This window comes from Muntiacus reevesi, chromosome 1 (assembly GCF_963930625.1).
Source record: "Muntiacus reevesi chromosome 1, mMunRee1.1, whole genome shotgun sequence".
In the NCBI taxonomy this organism is placed as follows: domain Eukaryota; kingdom Metazoa; phylum Chordata; class Mammalia; order Artiodactyla; family Cervidae; genus Muntiacus; species Muntiacus reevesi.
Window position 1 is genome coordinate 101944248 of NC_089249.1, and position 16237 is coordinate 101960484.

The 16237-nt window shown below is 34.5% G+C and overlaps 1 protein-coding gene across 2 annotated transcripts in view; it reads left to right on the top strand.

The window, feature by feature from the left end:
• Positions 1-16237, top strand: part of COL11A1 (collagen type XI alpha 1 chain) — a 213159-nt gene that overhangs the window by 176812 nt on the left and 20110 nt on the right. For both annotated transcript variants that reach the window (XM_065907856.1, XM_065907860.1), the window contains exons 50-57: positions 2186-2239; positions 2844-2951; positions 3658-3711; positions 5118-5171; positions 6207-6260; positions 15125-15178; positions 15315-15422; positions 15890-15943. In XM_065907856.1, coding sequence (XP_065763928.1) covers positions 2186-2239; positions 2844-2951; positions 3658-3711; positions 5118-5171; positions 6207-6260; positions 15125-15178; positions 15315-15422; positions 15890-15943 — 540 coding nt within the window. The remainder of the gene's footprint in view (positions 1-2185; positions 2240-2843; positions 2952-3657; positions 3712-5117; positions 5172-6206; positions 6261-15124; positions 15179-15314; positions 15423-15889; positions 15944-16237) is intronic.

Here is a 16237-nt window from a genome sequence, read left to right on the forward strand (position 1 = left end):
TTAAATAAATTTAACTTGTTTTCTGTGTAATATATATTTGCTATAGATGGATTTTGTACTTTAGTGTTTTCCTCAAAACAATGAATGCATGTTTGATGAATTTAGACAGAGTAATTTGCTGTCCCTTCTGAAGGGGGCTTTAATCTGAACAAGTGTGTTACAGAATGGGATAAAATGGTTAAATGATAAGTAATAATAAATGTATGATCTACCACCTCTTTCATATGCCAGTGGTCTTCATAGAATTTACATTATTGTAAATACTCTACTATTACTTAGAATAAGCATGGTTAGCCTTGTTGATACTAGAAATATTTAATTTGTATAATCCAGTCTTGTTACACTGTTTTATTGCTTTACTTGTAATCTTGTTCCAATCCCTTTTCAATTTTAAATGGGACCTTTAAAGACAATATCATCTTAAGTAATTGCTATTTATATTGTGCACATTTGTCTATAATATAACCAAAAATGTAATTTTCATATATATTTAGTCATACTGCTACATATTAGAACTTATTCATCTTGAGTATCTGAAATTTTGAACCCTTTGACTAACATCTCCCAATGGCCCCCAATCTCCAACCCCCAGTGACCACCAATGTACTCTCTGCTTGAGTGAGCTTGGATTTTTTAAATTCCATCTGATTGACGTTATGCAGTATACTATATACATTCTGTATATAACGAATTTAATATGGACATTTTTACAGTTGATTTGAATGGCAAGCCACTTAAGTTTTTTCAAAGATGTGAATAATGACTCTTAAAATATTACCTACGTGTTATTCCATCATCCTGGGATTGATGAATGATTCATTGCTTTGAAAATAATGTAAATATAATATTTTACTTGTAAAGTTTATTCAAGATAATTGGAAATATTTTCTACTTATCTTGAAAGAAAGTAATTTATACACAATAATAGTGCTAATAAATTCTTAGAAAGTACTTGATCTCTTCCCTCATTATGCAGACAATTGCAAAAGTTAAAATATGTGCATATTCTCAAAGAATAAGAAATTATGTACACGAAATAGTCTCTCCCTTGGAATTATGTTTATATTTGATTTCAAACCAATTCATGAACAGTGGGTTTGTGCCAGGAACATTAGAAATAGCTAAGTTAAAAATTAAAGGAAATTCAGGCCTCATTTTTTTTAATTAGAATAATTTTTACTTCAGATTTTCTAGTACTATACAAGCATTGTATAGAAACATGCATGGCACATCAATGTACTGTATTACTTCACTTGAATGATTACTTGAACAGAATATTATGTTTGTATGCATGTCTAAGTATAAGGAGTTAGTAACAGACTTTCACAAGAGAAAACCTGTTAGTCTAGGAGGTTTATTTATTATTCCACTGAGTCAGAAAATAGCCATCCATATCTATATGTGGAAATCATAAAAACTACCTATATATATTGGAGAAGTATATATACTGGAGAAGGAAATATACACACACACAAACACACACACACACAGGAGAGGGAAATGGCAACCCACTCCAGCATTCTTGCCTGGAGAATTCCATGGATAGAGGAGCCTGGCAGGCTATAGTCCATGGGATTGCAAAAGGGTCAGTCATGACCTAGTGACTTAACTATGTGTATACACATATAGACTCAAAAGGAGAAATTTTATGTAGTATCTAAGTGTCAATATGCATCTTATAAATAGTCTTTTTGTATTTATAGCTCCACTTTAGACCTCTTCAGACCTCTACTAATTTTATAGGATTATCAAAATACTACCAAATTGTTTGGTTAGAGCAATTGAATATTTTAGAAAGAAAGCATTTTTAAATTGTTTAATCCATAAACTTAATTGTAATGTGAGTATTGATGCAGCACACTGCACAGTTTTTAGGAAACATGTGAATGTCTGTTTTGTGTGGTTTGGTGGTAACTTGGCTTAATGTTCTGGCTATTAACCAACTGATGAGAATTGTAGCATCCAGCATATTTAGTTCTATTAAATATCTCCCCAGTTGTGAGAAATAAAAGTATTAAGGTCAGTAACAGAAAAAGTTTCTTCTTTTTATCAAAGCTGTCCCTGCTTTTTAAACAACATAATGGGTTAAGGGTTAGTTTAAAGTGTCATGGTCGTCATTGAAGGCAGTTTTACAAATGCAAAACATCGTTTCTGTGTTCTGACAACTCATTTCCCTTCTTTACAGGGTGAACCTGGAGAAGCAGGGAACCCAGGGCCTCCTGGGGAAGCAGGCACAGGTGTAAGTGCTGGCTTATTGTCAATATAGTGTTTTAGGGATAAGATATTTCTTTCAGAGTATTTTAAACATGGAACTTAACTCCTAGATGCGATTCAGTTACTTGGTTTTCCTTTCCAATCCATTAAGAATCATCACAAATGCAGAGCCTTCTTATTTAACAATTTTACGTATCTTCTGCATATTTTTGACTCACAGAAATTTAAAAAATATTACATATGCGTAATTAGAACATTAAGAACTGTAAGGTATTTATTGCACATATCTTTGGTGGACTATCCACAAAAGAAATGAACAAACCCTGCTACATCAAGTGATTATATATGAATTGTATTAGGATTGTACTATTCTAACTTGGTTGGTTTAAACTGAGGGTGACCTTGACTTCCAGAAAATATTTGGCCATGTCTGGAAACATTTTTGGTTGTCACTCTTGGAGGAAGGATAACTGCTGGCATCTACGTAATAAGCACCTGGATGGTGTTAAATATCTTGCAATGCAGGAGACAAGCTCCCACAGCAGAGAAGTGCCTGACCTAATATGCTGAGGTTAAGAAGCTGTTTTAAAACTTGTAAGAGAATCAATTGTTTTTCTTATGTTGTGTAGGGTCCCAAAGGAGAAAGAGGAGAGAAAGGAGAAGCTGGTCCACCGGGTGCTGCTGGACCTCCTGGTGTTAAGGGACCGCCAGGTGACGATGGCCCTAAGGGTAATCCGGTGAGTGACCTTGGTCCTCTTTAAAGTGACATCTGTGGCAAAGCTACTTGAAACTTCATAGAAAGACTCGAAATCATGAGACTTTGACCCATAGTTGGTGAGGCTAACTTTTCTTCATTTTATATATTCATAAGCATTCTCAATTCATATCATTTTATTTTATTTATTTTTTTTGCTATTCTTTTTTTTATTTTTTTTTCCATTTATTTTTATTAGTTGGAGGCTAATTATTTTACAATATTGTAGTGGTTTTTGCCATATATTGACATGAATGAGCCATGGATTTACATGTATTCCCCATCCCGATCCCCCCTCCCACCTCCCTCCCTATCTGATCCCTTTGGGTCTTCCCAGTGCACCAGCCCTGAGCACTTGTCTCATGCATCCAACCTGGGCTGGCGATCTGTTTCACCCTTGATAATATACATGTTTTGATGCTGTTCTCTCATAACATCCCACCCTCGCCTTCTCCCACAGAGTCCAAAAGTCTGTTCTGTACATCTGTGGCTCTTTTTCTGTTTTGCATATAGGGTTATCATTGCCATCTTTCTAAATTCCATATATCATATCATTTTAAACACTTTTTCTGCAGGAGAAGAGAGATATTTTGTATGGTTTTGCCATGACTTTTACCTCTTAAGTTTCAGAGTATCATGACTTTATATGAAACTATTTTTTATTATTTCCTTTTAAAACATTATCTTAGGGTCCTGTTGGTTTTCCTGGAGATCCTGGTCCCCCTGGTGAGCCTGGCCCTGCAGTAAGTATCATGAGAAAACAAAAGAATTATTTTTGTGAGGAATCTTCCTAGTTAATAATTAAAGAAAAGCCTTAATTACTTCAGTGGATCCCCACAATTAGGAAGAAAAGAAATATGTAAACTGTAGCCTCGTGTATCAGAACAAAAATTTGTGTATTTGAAAACTATTAGACTTGCATTATGGCAGAAAGTGAAGAGGAACTAAAAAGCCTCTTGATGAAAGTGAAAGAGGAGAGTGAAAAAGTTGGCTTAAAGCTCAAAATTCAGAAAACTAAGATCATGGTATCTGGTCCCATCACCTCATGGGAAATAGAGGGGGAGACAGGGGAAGCAGTGTCAGACTTTATTTTTTGGGGCTCCAAAATCACTGCAGATGGTGATTGCAGCCATGAAATTAAAAGACGCTTACTCCTTGGAAGGAAATTTATGACCAACCTAGATAGCATATTAAAAAGCAGAGACATTACTTTGCCAACAAAGTCTGTCTAGTCAAGGCTATGGTTTTTCCAGTGGTCATGTATGGATGTGAGAGTTGGACTGTGAAGAAAGCTGAGTGCCAAAAAATTGATGCTTTTGAACTGTGGTGTTTGAGAAGACTCTTGAGAGTCCCTTGAACTGCAAGGAGATCCAACCAGTCCATCCTAAAGGAAATCAGTCCTGAGTGTTCATTGGAAGGACTGATGCTGAAGTTGAAACTCCAATACTTTGGCCACCTCATGTGAACAATTGACTCATTGGAAAAGACCCTGATGCTGGGAGGGATTGGGGGCAGGAGGAGAAGGGGACAACAGAGGATGAGATGGCTGGATGGCATCACTGACTCTATGGGCATGGGTTTGGATAAACTCCGGGAGTTGGTGATGGACAGGGAGACCTGGCGTGCTGCGATTCATGGGGTCGCAAATAGTCAGACCCGACTGAGCGATTGAACTGAACTGAACTGAGACTTGCATTACATGATTATTATTATCTCTTCATTGGGTTAGTGTTCCAGAGTTTGTTGGATTGTACATTATCTGAGTAGCAGCATTTCTTTTATTTCAAAATTATAGGAGTTCTGCTTTTACCTTGGTCTATTCTAAAATCCATATATCTCAAATTGCATCGCATTTGTTCATAGTTAAAGGATGCCCTCTACTTGTATAATAATTATATCTTCCCCTTTCTTTATATTCAGAACATACTATATATTTTTAAATTTCATATGAGAGAAATTTCATAAATTTTATAGTAAAAGATTCTATAATTCTTAAAAAAACAACTGAAAGAATATAATGATACTCTTGTCTATCAGGTAATAATTTATCTTAAGGACTAAGCTGGTACATCATATCTTTTTTTTTTTTTTGATAAAAGTGAGTTAATAGTGAGAAATACCTGGGTTCATTTTCTTTTGCTGATTATAGGGTCAAGATGGTGTTGGTGGTGACAAGGGTGAAGATGGAGATCCTGGACAACCGGTAAGTAAGAACACTACTTTACTTAGTCTCTGCAGAGTCTCAAGATATTTTAAAGAAGTAATCAGGCTCTCAAAAGCATAGCTAAATGTACACATATTTTTCTTAATGAATTATCAGTCATATTTGAACTCCAGTTTAAATTCAGTCTTCCATGGAATGTTTCTTACTTGATACGATTTAAGAAATATAAGCACAGCCTTTGTAATAAAAACTAAAGCTGTATCATAATAGTGATTTTGTCACACCAGATCACATTCAACTATCTCTCCCATTGTGTTAAATGGAAAATCATTTTAAAGTCACAAGTGAGACTTAGATGAAGAAAATGAGGCTATCAGCCTATTATTAGGATGAATTACTTCAATTTCTAACCTAAAGGAACTCAGCATTATTGGACTATTTTTTTTAATTTTTAATTTGGGAAATTAATGTAGCTTCGGCCACATGTGGTTATTTAAGGAGGAAGTAAGGAGGATGCTTACTTAAGTAGGAGTGAAAGACAAACTGCACTCAACATAACTTTGTCTCTAGAGTCATATCCACTGGATGTTTGCAGTCAAAGATATATAGGTTTATTCTGTGTGAATAAGACTTGTGGGTCATATCCCAGCATGTTGTGTTCTCCTTTGCATAAAAAAGGATAGTGTTGCACAAGATAAAGTTAGAGATATAGATTCATAGTTCACAGATGTATGTGATATGAATAGAATTATTAACCACATGATTCTATTAATTCGTACATCAATTGGATATTTGTCAGATATAAATTAGCACTTAAAAAACAGTTTTAAATAGAAGAAATTCAATTCCACTTTTTTCCTTCTATGAAGAAGTTTTCCATATAAATTTACCAGTTCTAATTATAGATATCTGGAGGAAGTTTAAGTATCTGAAATAGGGCTGAGATATTCCAGGAAATAGATGTGGAGAAATGAAAAAAGCATGTTGGTTTCATTCCAGATTTTGAACAGTGCTGGGAGCCATAAAATAATACTCATAAAATTGCTTAAAAGATATTTTTTTCACATTTTATAGGGTCCTCCTGGCCCATCTGGTGAGGCTGGCCCACCAGGCCCTCCTGGTAAAAGAGTAAGTTTTAAAATTTTTTTATTTGAAATATCTACTAATTATCCATTCTGTGTATAAATTTATAAAATATATATAAGCTGTAGGCAACATTATAATGGTACTGAAATATATAAGTCCTAGAGAATAATTTCCTGAATTTGCCAAAATAATTATTAATGTCGAACACACTTTGACAGGTTTAATCTGTCACAGTGAAAAGTAGTTTCACACCTCTATGCTTAGATCTCCTCCTCTGTAAAAATGTCACAGGCTTTTTAAAGGACTCTGCTGATACCCTAAACTTCAGCTCATGGTGTCGTCTGAAGTCCAGGGCTTCTTTAAAGAATTATAGAAACCTTATTACAGTATCAATAGTATGAGCTCAGAAATCAGCATGTTAGATTGTTTTATACTGTCAAACTTCTCTGATTTGGAAACAATGGATGTATTTTTAAAAAAGAACTATAGCACTGGGAAGACCCAGAGGAATCGGGTGGAGAGGGAGGTGGGAGGGGGAATCCGGATGGGGAATGCGTGTAACTCTATGGCTGATTCATATCAATGTATGACAAAACCCACTGAAAAAAAAATAACTAAATAAAATTAAAAAAAAAAAGAACTATAGTGAAATATAAAAACTTGTTCAAAATATTGGCTACTAGGGAACCTAGGAGATTTGCTTTATTGCCTTTTCCCTCTTACTATACTATTTTTATAATAAAACAATCCTGTAGACCTGTCTCTTGCAGCTCTTCTATCAATATCGAGTGTTCTCCTGCACCTTCTTTGGTCTAGTTTTTAACCTCTCCATGAACAAAATATGTGGTAAACATTAAAATGTGTTTCATAGTCTCATTTCCTCTTCAGTAATTCAAAAGCACAGAGCAATTGGGGCCACACTTGTTTTCTAATGGTAGCTTTATATTAGGAGGTATTCATACTATACCTCTTCCTATACACAGAGTATGAACAGGTTTTAATTCTGTCTCTCAGGATCAGATGAGCCTGGCAGGCTACAGTCTGTGGGATAGCAAAAAGTCAGACACAACTGAAATGACTTATCATGCACTCAGGATATAAATTTGAGTCAATATTTACAACCAAACACTTCTCTGCCAGTAATGAACTTAGTTTGTAGTGAATATCGTCTTTGAATACAATTTTATCCCACTGACCAAGTGCCTGTTTTAACTTTTCTTCTCCTATTCCTCCTTTTCTTTCTCATAATTATTATTATTTTATTTGTTTGCTTGTTTTCTTTTTGTTAGCAGACCAAAAGCAGAGTCTTGATAGAAAAAGAAATATATCTCAAAACAACCATTGGGCTATTATTCTTACATACATTCTCAATCACTCAGTTGTGTTTGACGCTTTGTGACCGTATAGACTGTAGCCTGCCAGGGTCCTCTGTTCATGGGATTATCCAGGTAAGAATATTGGAGTGCGTTGCCATGACCTTCTCCAGGGGATCTGCCCGACCCAGAGATTAAACCCCATCTCTTAAGTCTCCTGCATTAGCAGGCAGGTTCTTTCCCTCTAGTACTACCTGGGAAGCCCAGAAATACAACTTAGAAGAAGTTAATTTCTTTGAGTCTCAATTTTCTCATTTATAAAGTGGGCAAAATAATAGCCAATGCTGGAGTGAAATTAAATTAATAAATGTATATTTAAATCATCACATCTAGTATCTGGATTTATCAAGAGTTCAAAGAGTGAATGCTTTTCCTAAGGAGTTAAATATAAGTTTTGAATTATGGCATCATTTATAAATGAAGCAAATATATTAATTAAAATGTACAGATAAGATAGACATTTTCTTCTAATTTCTGAGTTCTGTAAATTGACATGAAAGTTCATTAGCAATGAATTTATAGCTTCATAATTAATTACATTTTTTAAATATAGAATACTGTGATTCTGTTGAGGTGGATACATATTAATATTATTTATTTATTTGATGGAAATACATATAAAATCATGTAACAAACTGTAAAGGAATTTCCTATGAGAACTACTGCCAGAAAACAGAGCATTAAATTCATGATGACTGCATATAATTTCAATAACACGAATTTGCTAAGCAACAGGGATTTAGACCTAGTTTGAGAAATGTGCAAAGGAAGTACTTGGGAACTTTGCTGTATGTCTGAGAAGTCACCTTGTTTATGTACTGAAGGAACACAAACTTCTGAGCCAGAAGAGATAAGTGAAGTGAAAGTCGCTCAGTCATGTCCAACTCTTTGCGACCCCATAGACTATACAGTCCATGGAAATCTCCAGGCCAGAATACTGGAGTGGGTAGAATTCTGCCTTCGCTAGCTTTTCAATTCAGCCAGCAGGCAGTATTGTCTTTGATGCAAGAATAAATTTAAAATTCAGATCAGTTCAGTCACTCAGTCATGTCCGACTCTTTGCGACCCCATGAACTGCAGCACGCCAGGCCTCCCTGTCCATCACCAACTCCTGGAGTTCACCCAAACCCATGTCCATTGAGTTGGTGATGCCATCCAACCATCTCATCCTCTGTCATCCCCTTCTCCTCCTGCCCTTAATCTTTCCCAGCATCAGGGTCTTTTCAAATGAGTCAGCTCTTCACATCAGGTGGCCAAAGTACTGGAGTTTCATCTTCAGCATCAGTCCCTCCAATGAACACCCAGGACTGATCTCCTTTAGGATGGACTGGTTGGATCTCCTTGTAGTCCAAGCGACTCTCACGAGTCTTCACCAACACCACAGTTCAAAAGCATGTAAAATTACCCTTGTGGAGACAGCAAAAACATTCCTATACAATAATTATAATATCTGATCTATACACTTATGACTTAATTGAATATGGAATTTCCTTACCATTTATTTCCTTTTAGTTCATCTGGAAAGTATAATTTTAAGTCAGTTTTGTTTTTAATTTGTGGAAATTAATATTTCTCTTAGCCTTTGTTTCCCTACATTGGACACAACACAAAAGTAGATCAGTAACAATTCTGCTATAACATCTCATAGCAGAAATAACAATGAATAGAAATGTGTTGAAAAGTATTTTATTTCCCTTGAGGGAATCTTGCAAATAAATGATAATAAACTTTCCTGATAGAATATTGATCAGAATGTTGTGAGTAGCAGTGATATTAAGAAACATCATTCTAACAGTTATTGAACAGGTAGGAAAATTAAGTTGCCATTTGTAGTACATGTACCTTCTGTCATGCATTTTAATACTTGAGATAAACATATATTTCCTTAAGGCACTAGACGACTATAGTTTATATCAATAGACCATTGGATTTTAATGCTCCAGTTATCATTATAGCTGTTTGAAACCAAGAGCTAGTTCAAAACCCTTATACTGAAAAAAAAATCTACAGACGACTAAACTGATTTAAACATTATAATTTGAAAATGTATATACTGAATGGAATTTTAAGGAGTTATCTCATTTTTGCCAAAGAAAAACTGACAAAAAATTAAAGCAGTTACTGATATTAATTGATAGAATTATAGAGGAAATTTTAACCAATTTTATATGCTCATATATAACATATATGAGCCTATGCCCTTATGCATGGATGTGGATGGTTAGAAGATAAAATGCTATAAGGAAACATCCCTTCCATATCTACCTACCCTAAGATAAAGATCAGATATTAGGTACTTAGGAAAGCCTTCCTATTGCCAAACTAGATCAGCATACTTTTCTTGTACATCTATTTCATCTCCCTGTGTTTTACAATGTACTGCATTTGTTAATTTTGTCTTCTTTCTTTAAACTTTGTGAATTTCTTAGAGTTTCACCCTTTTTCTTACATTCTCCAGGCACAGTACATTTCTGGCATCTAAGAAAGTTTGAATTATTTGCAGCATGTATGGAAGATTGTGCGAATTGTAGAATAATGTTGTAAAATGTGAATAGTGGAAAGGACTATATCATATATTTTGGGTTTTTTTTTTTTTTTGGTCAATAGATTTCTCAATATATTTTTTTAAATTTTTTTCCATTTATTTTCATTAGTTGGAGGCTAATTACTTTACAATATTGTAGTGGCTTTTGCCATACATTGACATGAATCAGCCATGGATTTACATGTGTTCCCCATCCTGAACTCCCCTCCCACCTCCCTCCCCATCCCATCCCTCTGGGTCATCCCAGTGCACCAGCCCTGAGCACTTGTCTCGTGCATCCAACCTGGGCTGGTGATCTGTTTCACCCTTGATAGTATACTTGTTTCAATACTGTTCTCTCGGAACATCCCACCATCACCTTCTCCCACAGAGTCCCAAAGTCTGTTCTGTACATCTGTGTCTCTTTTGCTGTTTTGCATATAGGGTTATTGTTACCATCTTTTTAAATTCCATATATATGTGTTAGTATACTGTATTGGTCTTTATCTTTCTGGCTTACTTCACTCTGTATAGTGGGCTCCAGTTTCATCCATCTCATTAGAACTGATTCAAATGAATTCTTTTTAATGGCTGAGTAATATTCCATGGTGTATATGTACCATAGCTTCCTTATCCATTCATCTGCTGATGGGCATCTAGGTTGCTTCCATGTCCTGGCTATTATAAACATATATATCATATATTTTGAAAGTGAAGTGAAAGTGTTAGTTGCCCAGTCGTGTCTGACTCTGCAATCCCGTGGACTGTAGCCAATCAGGCTCCTCTGTCCATGGAATTCTCCAGGCAAGAATACTGGAGTGGGTAGCCTTTCCCTTCTCCAGGGGATCTTCCCAACCCAGGGATTGAACCCTGGTTTCACGCATTGCAGGTGGATTCTTTACCAATTGAGCCACCAGGGAAGCCCAAGAATACTGGAGTGGGTAGCCTATCCCTTCTCCAGTGGATCTTCCTGAACCAGGAATCGAACCGGGGTTTCCTGCATTGCAGGCGGATTCTTTACCAGCTGAGCTACCAGAGAAGCCCATTGTATATCTTATATAATGTATATTTCTCACAGCAAGAAAAATCTTGCGTAGCAATGATTACTGATTTACAAGAACAACCTATTTTATTGTATCATGTTTTATGAGACATTTTCCAATCAGAACATTCATTGCTTCATGATAGTACAGCAACTAAGTCACTGCATTAAGTCCTTGCCTCTCTGTTTATGCAGATATCTGAGAAAGAAATGACTCAAACAAGAATTTGTCCATAGGCATTGCTTAGTTTTCTTTTTTTAAGAAAACTGCCTATTCTCTTAGAAAAACTACATTATCCATTTTCACTCTAGTCTTTCTTAAAAATAAACCTGTTTCATCAAGAAAAAAAATATAAAGAATAAGTGAAAAATGGGGAAAATGAGATAAAGAACAGATCAGAGTCATTTAATGTGGATTTCCACCAGGATAGACATTAGACATTCATTCAAAGAGGAAAGAAATCCTTTTGGGATGAAAAAACTTTCTATTAAATCACAATTTTGTGGCTATGCTGTAGTTTACTTGTATTTAAATTTTCTAGGCTTTTTAAATTCAAATTTTCTTTTTTCCCTTGCAGTAAATGCAACATTTTTGTTACATTTTAGATTGCTGGTGACTTGCTTTTTCTAAGGCTGGATATTTATATATCTTCTGTATTATAAAGTTCATGGGTATAAATTCAATCTTGAAGTTAATATCTTTATGTCACTATTGTAAGGTAAAATCTTCACAGAATAAAGAAAAGCCCAATTTTCATTGAATCTCATTTCTATTCCCCAAATTACAGTCATTATGGCTATTTTACCCACTGTCCTTCCCTGATGGCTCAGATGGTAATGAATCTGCCTGCAATGTGGGAGACCCAGATTCTATCCCTGGGAGGGGAATATCCCCTAGAGAAGGAAATGGCAACCTACTCCAAGTTTTCTTGCCTGGAGAATTGCATGGACAAAGGCTACAGTCCTTGGGGTCACAAAGTCGGACAGGACTGAGAGACTAGCACTTTCACACTTGAATAAGTTAATATTTTACCTATCATACCAATATTTTTAATTGATGTATAATTGACTTACAATTGTTATATTAGTTTCACTGTACAACATAATGATTGGATATTTTATACACTGTAAAATAATCATCACAATAAATTTAGCTACCATCTGTGCACAAAAACATGACTCAACTCTTTAACACTAAGAAATATTTGAAGCTTATGCTTCTATGGAGAAGTACTCTTTCATAAATAGTATGAAATTCAAAAGATACACTTAAGTTTCAATGCCTATATTATTGTTAACAAATTACTGCTTGAATTGTAAACAAGAGACTGTTTACAGAACTTATACATTTCTTATTTTGGGGTCAAGGAACAAGGAATGTCTAATAATAGATGAAGCTACAGTGATAATATTGAGAAAATAATTCTTGATGATATATTCATTGCCTCTCTCAGAGATAAATTAGTTCACAGAACTCTGAATTTCGTGAAGTGCTTGGTACTCATATTAAATGTGGATTTTAAAGACCAAATGAAAGGCTAGCATTTATTCACCAGTAGAATATTAATAAAGCATCTGGAAGAAATTCATCCTCCCTCACCTTGCATCCAGCAATTAGTATTGTCTCTTCTACTCTCCCCAAACTCCAATCTCAATCTTAGTGGATGATTTTGAACACAACTCATAGCAAAAATTAAGTAAGCAAATGAAAAGCAGGAAAGTCTGGGGGTAAATGAAATACTACAATTTCCTAGAGATCATTAATTTTCTTTTTAAGCTTCCTGTACTTATGTCTGAACTTGTGTAAAAATTTTCAGCACAATTAAGATTCAGGTTGAATCTTAATGTTTGTTAAGTAATAATAAATATCAATGAATTAGTGGAAATGAAATAAATATTGTATAATCCAGTCATAAATTTGTTATGTCTTCGAATGAGTTTGCTAGGAATATATACATTGTTTATCCCACCACAGTAAGAGGGCAGAAGCACTCTTACTGACTGGACTGTCAAACCAAATGCCCTGCTTGTGTTGATTTGAAAGATTTCTAAGAGAATGCCATAAGTGAAAATATCAATGGCCTAAATATAATGAATAGGAACAAAATTTATATACAGTGGGAATTATAGCATATTTCTAGCTTCAAAATTTTTTTATTTTCTTTGATACCTTGACTATTATATTGAAGTTATGTAATATATGATTCCTTTTTACCTATTTGTTATGAAGTTTAGAAATGTCAAGTTTTATATTTCACTGATGACAAAGAAAATGTAAGAAGGAAATCTGAATGTCAAATTTCAAGATCTGACCACATAGTACAGGATCATATTATAGAGTATCTTTTAAGTTGACTTTCAATTTTCTAGTTACAATGAGTAATTTAAAAGATGGAGTTCATATCCTGTAGGTGTTATAAACCTGAAAAGTATGAAATAAAAAATCTGTTGAAATGATATTTGTAAATGTATTTTGAAAGTCAGTTTTATTTGCCTTGATTCTTAAGTTGCCAACAAGGTGAAAAATATTGGTAAAATACTTTAATTGAATTTATATAGAATAACAATAGCCAATCATTTTAGTAATAATAAAAGCAATAACTAATGTTTGTAGTGTTTTTATGTCTCACATACTGTTATACACCCTTTAAATTTATCAATTCATTGAATTCTCATGATGATGCTGGGAGATAGCTGCTATTATAATACACATTATGCAGAGAAGTAAACTGAATCACTCACAGTAACTAGCCAAAGATCACAAAGCTAGTTGATGGCAGAGCCAGGATTTGAATCTAGGAAGTCTGAGTCCAGGTCTTAGGTTCTTAAACACTAGATTCCATACCTGTATTTGATAACTGCTCAAATGGGAAGTTCACAAAATACTTCATGTGTTGCATCATTTAAATTTTACAATAATTCTATAACAAGAGAATTCTTATTAAAAATATTTTAGACTTCATTGACTCTATGGACATGAGTTTGAATAAGCTCCGGAAGTTGGTGATGGACAGGGAAGCCTGGCATGCTGTAGTCCATGGGGTTGCACAGAGTCAGACACTACTGAGCGACTGAACTGAACTGAACACTTTAGGATGAAAGAAATGAAGTTCAAAAATACTAATAATTGGTTAAAAGTCACATAGCTAATAAAAAAGAACTGAAGAGAAATAGGTAACCAATATCTCACAAAGGTTGAAAACTATATGTGTGTGTGTGTGTGTGTGTGTGTGTGTGTGTGTGTGTGTGGAGGAGCATTATGAAAATCTTTAAATATATATAATAATTAGCATTTCTCCATAGCAATCCATGCAACTATACAAAAGTTATGCAAATAGCAGTATGTCTTATTAAGTTTTTGGATGACATGTGGAGTGTGAAGATTTTTTTCTGTTTTCTCTAATACTAGATTTGTAAAAGTCATACTATTTTTATGCCACTAAATTATGTGAATTACATAATGTCAGAAAATAAAAAGTCAGTATCTGTTGACCAATAAGATTTTAAATGTTGTACTATTCCAGTTTGAAAATAATCTTATGAAAATGTGTAACATGTGGATCCTCTGAGATTAAGAAAGGACCCAGTCTAAAACACATATAATGATGAAAATCAAATCTGAAACCCTCAATTAATTTCTAATTATACAACATAATAGATGATAACTGAGTGTTTAACACACTGAGTGACTAAGCACTAGCATTTCTTTAAAATTTTTATCTTTATTGTCTCCTTACGTTATTGTGATGTGATTATCTGTACTCGGTCTGTACTTGTGCTTAATATTCTAACTAAAATTTGTACATCAAAGGGGTTTTGAGTTTTCTCAGTTTCTTAAACTTAATTGCTATAGAAAGTCACAATGTATTAGAATCTCACCAATTAAATTGGGGTATTTATAAATAAGATCTCAGTTGTACTGTTTTTATATGCTATATGTATTTTAAGTGCATTTCTGTGCTTGTAGGGTCCTCCTGGAGCTGCAGGGGCAGAGGGAAGACAAGGTGAAAAAGGAGCTAAGGTAAAACATACACTCTAGGTATCCTGTTTGCAAACCTCATGTGTGTATTGGACAACAACTACTTCAGTACTTCTCATAAAATAATAAAATGTCTATCTTCATTATTAATGCATCCACATATTTTATTTTCTAACAGGGAGAAGCAGGAGCTGAGGGTCCTCCAGGAAAAACTGGCCCGGTTGGTCCTCAAGGACCGGCTGGAAAGCCTGGTCCAGAGGGTCTTCGGGGCATCCCTGGCCCTGTGGTGAGCATCTATGCTGAAAGTTGTCATTTTGAAAATAATGTCTTATTTCTAAGAAAAATTATGGATGAAAATATTTATGTCAACATTATTATATAAATTATTGTATATGGTAAATAGTATGTAATAATTAAAGCCAGAGCCCGTGAGAATATTTAAGTATGTCATTTATTTAATAAGTACATGATGAAATTTTAAATTATAAAGGTAGAATAGAAAGCTAAGCCCTAAGATCTCAAAGATGTAAGACTTTTATACATGCAGTCATCCATCTGTGTGTGTGTGTATGTGCATGTGGACATACAAACAGCAAGTAAAAACACTCAAAAATTGCTTACAATATTTGTAGATGTTCTTCATGTGATGGAATTCATAGGTGATGTTTGCTTTCTTTTATGCATTACCAAAATTAAAGAAAAATAATATGTCTGCTTTTGTTAATTTAAAAAATCTGTCTTTTTTTTCCACAGGGAGAACAAGGTCTCCCTGGAGCCGCAGGCCAAGATGGGCCACCTGGTCCTTTGGTGAGTACCACGTTTTTCTGTTGTTACAATTCCAGAAACGAAATTTTTTATAAGCTAGAATCCCTAAAATTTTGTCTGGTAAATTGGTTTATATATTGTAGAGTATTCAAGGAAGTGTATTACTCAGACCAAAGTAAAAAGAGGAAAATAATTCTAACTGATAAGTTACTTGGAAAATATGCCCTTGATCAAAAGATCTTTCCTATCTTATGTCCATTGGATGAAAAAAAAGAAATTCCATTCTGAATAAAATGCCACTAATGGCCCAGCCAGTTCTTTTCCAAATGTGGACAG